Here is a 5,141-nt window from a genome sequence, read left to right on the forward strand (position 1 = left end):
CTCATATTAAAAAAAAAAAAAGATGGGGCTGGAGAGATGGCTCAGTGATTAAGAACAGTGGCTTTTTCAGAGGACCTGGGTTTGAATCCCAGCACCCACATGGTGGCTAACCACCACCCATAACTCCAGTTCCAGGGAACCCGACAGCCTCTTCTGACCTCCGCAGGCATTGCACGACATGGATGTACTTATATACTTGTAGACATAACACTCATACATATTTTAAAAATGTGTAAATTTTAAAAAATGAGAAAGAGCTGGGTGCAGTGGCACATGCCTTTAATCCCAGTACTCTGGAGGCAGAGGCAGGCAGATCTCTGAGTTCAAGGTCAGCCTGGTCTACACAGTAAGTTCCAGGCCAGCTGGGGCTACAGGGAGATCCTGTCTCAAAAAAAGGATCTTATCAGATATGGCCCCTTGACTTCATCTTCCCAGCTTCTAGCTAGGACTGTGAGAAATCTCTTTATAAATGACCCAGCCTATGAATTAAGAAAATAGATTAAAACAGTTATGGTGGCAAATCTTCCCAACACATGAGGAAGACCTTTGAGCACTACCTGTTCCCTGGAGACCAAGACAGGTTGTGCTCAGTGGGAGGGGCTCTCAAGATAGCAAAAGGGAGGGCGGGGAAACGGTGAGCACCATGTTCTCTCTTGAGGCCTCCTTAACAAGAGGGCAGAGAAGAGAAATGCAGCAGAGTCTGGGGAAGGGAATGAGTCAAGGTGGGAAAAGTCTGTGTGGCCTTTGAGAAGGTGGCATGGGGCAGAACCTAGGGTCAGGTGGAACAGAGGGTGGGGTAGTGGCAAGGTAAGCAAGCAGAGTCCCAGACACAGGACACAGGCAGGGGAGATACACAGGAGGGCTGAGAAAGTAGGTTTTTAAAAATTAAAAAAAAAAACAAAAATATATATTTTTGGTGTTTTTTGAGACAGGGTCTACTGTAGCCTCAGGTGGCCTGGAATTCTCTCTAGGTAGACCAGGCAGGCTACCACACCCAGCTCCTTAAAAAAAAAAAAAAAAAAAAAAAAAAAAATTTTTAAAAACAAAAAAAAAAAAAAAAAAAAAGAAGAAGAAGAAGAAAGAGAAGTACACTTTTTTTAATCAGAAAAAAGTGATGGGGAGATATGGAAGGAGTTGGAGGGGAGTGAGTGGGCATAGATTTGATCAAAACACTTGTATGCTTATATCCCTGTATGAAATTCTCAATAATTTTTTTTTTAAAAAGAAAGAAAAGAAAAGAAAATGTGTCAGAAGAGGCAGGTGGATCTCTGTGAGTTTGAGAACAGCCTGAGTTCCAGGCCAGCCCCTGGGGCTACAGGAAGACCCTGTCTCAAAGAAGACCGAAAGAAAAGAAAATGTGTCAGAGAAGTAAGGAAACAAGCATTTTCATATTTTACTAGTAAATATAGTTTCATGTTTTTTATATTTACATGTCAAACACCTTTAATATCTGCATACTCTTTGGTATTTAATTTCTAGTAATTAGTAATAATAATTAGAAGAACACCCATATATAAAAAATTCACTGTGGCACTAATAAGGGCTTGGTTATTTGTTTACTTAAGTTTTAGCACTTCAAACTAAAAATTATTATTAAATCACCTCAGAAGTTTACATATTATATAATCCTAGTTCTTAAAAACAAAATATTCACACAGAAATATACCTGCATAGCATAGAAAAAAATCTCAATACACACCCCAAAATGTTAGCAGTGATTACCTCTGTAAAAAACAGTGAATTTTTTGTGGGTTTTCTTTTTGCTTATCCATATGACCTAATTTTTCTACAGTGAGTTATATGTGGATAATAATACTTTCTTAAAAGCCAAAAGCAAAAATGAAGATGGCAATTTAACGGTAGAAAACAATGTCATAACAGAGCACAAAACATTTCCATATATCACAATAATAATGTTTGACAGACTCAGTATTAAATAAATTATTAGATAACATAGTATAATACAGCATATTAGTGTAACCTCAATTTCAATTAGTTTTAGTAAAAAAATCTGTTGAGACAAGAGAAGTATGCAGTTATTTAAGCACTTTAGGGAAAAAAACTTTACCAAATACAAACTTGGAACTAATCCTAGAGGCGGTACTAAAAATCAGTAGTAAAAATCTCAGTTGTTTCAAGTTAAGGATCAGCTGAAATCCCTTTTCATCCCTTTTCACTTTAATCTTGCAAAGCCTCACTCTCATGAGATAGCAATTGCCATGAAAATCATAAGAGATAAAAGTCACTCCTAAGTTTAATAATTCAAATTTAAGCTTGTCCAGCGGGGAAGTCTCCCACTTCCACTACTCTCAATTATGTTAACTATTCCTCTCTGATTTGAACATTTTGAGGGATGAAACCTAGTCAATAAAGGACTTTCAATTGATCCTAGGAATCAATTAAATCTTTAACAAGCTAATTTCATCTATCTCTGAGCACTAATTAAAATTTCTAACCAAAGCCCCAGGAATTGTATACAAAGCCTGATTCAATGACTTTAAATGTAGCAAGTTAGTAAATCCTCATTAGTACTAATGCATTCACTAATTTTCAATGAAGTTGACTAGCATAAAAATGAGTGATCATTTCTACCTATACAAAAATATGAAACAAATTATTCTAACTTTTCCCAATGTAGCGATCCATGCCAGGTAGCCACTGAAAATCATTCAGCGACCCCTTCACACCTACAACACAGTTTGTAAGACAACTCACACAAAATGACCACTGATGCCTTGGATGGGACTAAACACAGAACATGCTAAGGAGGCCTTCAAGCCTCTACTAGAAATGTCTTTGATAAAAGCAAGTTTTGTTGCACAAAAAATTTTCCTGATATGGAGGGAAAAAAAATGAAAGAACAACTTTGCATAAGGTGGTTTTTTATGTGAACGGCACTTGTATGATGCAAAGATTATAAAATACCTAAATGTACAACATAATTGTGTAGCTATTAAGGGAAAGAATGGAGATCTCTTTGCTTTAGTAGCAACCTTAGCACCCAACCACTCATGTAGAAAGTTCTTTTTAAGAAAAAAAAATTATATAAACAAGCAAAATCACTGCTTCATGGAGCATACATCTAGCAAGGGAGACAAATGTCACACTAACCGAGTCAGTCCTTGTATCTCTCAGATACCAAGATCTGTGGATGCTTGAGCCTCTTATATAAAATGCTCAGTATACACACAGGTTTACACAAATCATCCAGTATATTTTAAATCATCTGCAAGTTATCTATAATATCTAAGGTGATACAAACGCTATGTACAACTGTGTTGTTTAGGAAATAATGGCTAAGAAAAAAGTTTGGCAGAAAGAATTTGCTTTTTAATCTTTTCAACCTATGGGTGATTGAATCTACAGATATATTGCCAAAGGATGCCTTATCCACAGATACAGAAGGCTCTATTTTCATATATGAATGTAACTGCAAGTGTCGGATTGCCAATAAATAGAAAAACAAAGTGCTACGAGATATATACTAGGCTTGAGGTTAACTGAAGCCAAATGAGAAAGAAGAAAACAGTCCAGGTGGGAATAGTCTGTGCAAAGGCCATCAAGCTGGAATGACCTTGCCCAATCTCAGAACTAAATCAGTCCAGGACAGCTGAAGTATTTAGATTCTTTGTTAGGCACATATCAAGTCTGAGATGTGTAAAGACTAAAGTTAAGAGATCAAATTGATAACTGAAATAAGACTCTAGAGCTCAGAAGAGGCCTAGACAGAAGTCACTGGCTTAGACATAGTATTGAACATACAGGAACCAGAGCTTTCATAGGGAAGGTGAATGAGACTGAGCATGGAGAGTTGTTGGATTACTCTCTCAAATCACAGAAAACAAATTTAATCACTTGATTTCAAATAAAGGAAGTATTTTGAGGGGCTGGAGAGATGGCTCAGCAGTTAAGAGACCCAGCTACTCTTGCAGAGGACCAGTGTTCAATTCCCAGAACCCACATGGTGGCTAACAACCATCCATAACTCCAGTTCCAGGGAATCTGACACCCTCTTCTAACCTCCTCGGGCACTGCACAACATGCGTGCACTTACATACATACAGGCAATACATTCATACATAAAAAATAAAAATAATAAACAAAAATTTTAAAAAGAAGCATTTTTATAATATTATAGCTACAATATTGTGTTGTTTGCTTAAGGTAAAATAAAATGCATGCAGTTCTTAGAGAAAGGCCAAGACCTAAAAAAGTTTACTTCTTTCAGTGACTGTAAAGTATTATATGCTATAGTTTATTTAGCAGTGTAGTTCCTTTTAGTCTTTGTCAATGTAGAAAAGGGATCTTTTTTATGATGCTGACACAGTCTCTTCACAAGACATACCACTAAAAATGCTCTGAGTCCTCAGAACTGCCCACAGCTGATGCTGTATCATGATCAGAGACATTCTGAACACACTAACAAATCCTGGGGGGATGTGACATCAGGAAGAACAGACCAACGTTTTCTCTACACATTCAGAAGTTACCAACTTTTAGAACCATCATAATTTTCCTTAAACGGCCTGCCCTACCCAGTCTCCAGTGTTTAGATAGTTATGTATCCTCCATAAAGCAGTGGTCAAATTATTGTTACAGAAAAGCTGAATTACAATATTCCACAATTTACAGCCAAACACCATGTTAATATGACACTCCTTAACACAAACTCACCTGATTTATTTGAAGCATGTTAAGACAATATTGATCAAACCGCTGTATCCCTCACAGCTCCAAAAACTGGAAAATGAAAATGAAGAAATAAAAGTTCAACTTAGCTAGTAACTTCAATGACTAATGAATACTTTAAACTCTTGATCAAAATAAATGTTAATCAGATTAACACAGAACTTGGTATGATGATAAAAATGTTCTATATTTGTGCTGTCTTATCCAGTAGCCACATGTGCCAATGAGTACCTAACGCGTGTCCAGTGCAGCCAGGAAAGCAAATGTTTAATTGTCTGAATGTCAATGTTAATTCAGTAAACACATAGTGACAGTGCAGATTTAGATTGTTAAACCATGTCCCTTCTTATGCTAGAGTTCTGAGACAATCTAAGCAAAGGGTACTTGGAAACAACTATGAAAGCTTCAGATCAAAATTTAATGTATCCCCCACCACCCCCACCCCCACCCCC

At 36.9% G+C, this 5,141-nt stretch overlaps 1 protein-coding gene across 4 annotated transcripts in view; it reads right to left on the reverse strand.

Annotated features, from left to right (window-relative positions):
• Positions 1-5,141, reverse strand: part of Stau2 (staufen double-stranded RNA binding protein 2) — a 329,426-nt gene that overhangs the window by 316,034 nt on the left and 8,251 nt on the right. For all 4 annotated transcript variants that reach the window (XM_017802151.2, XM_008848890.3, XM_029553988.1 and 1 more), the window contains one exon: positions 4,675-4,740. In XM_017802151.2, the coding sequence (XP_017657640.1) occupies positions 4,675-4,692 (18 nt within the window). In that variant the 5' untranslated portion in view covers positions 4,693-4,740. Of the gene's footprint in view, positions 1-4,674; positions 4,741-5,141 lie in introns of those variants that run through there.

Source organism: Nannospalax galili, unplaced genomic scaffold (assembly GCF_000622305.1).
Source record: "Nannospalax galili isolate Female #2095 unplaced genomic scaffold, S.galili_v1.0 scaffold102, whole genome shotgun sequence".
Taxonomy (NCBI): Eukaryota; Metazoa; Chordata; class Mammalia; order Rodentia; family Spalacidae; genus Nannospalax; species Nannospalax galili.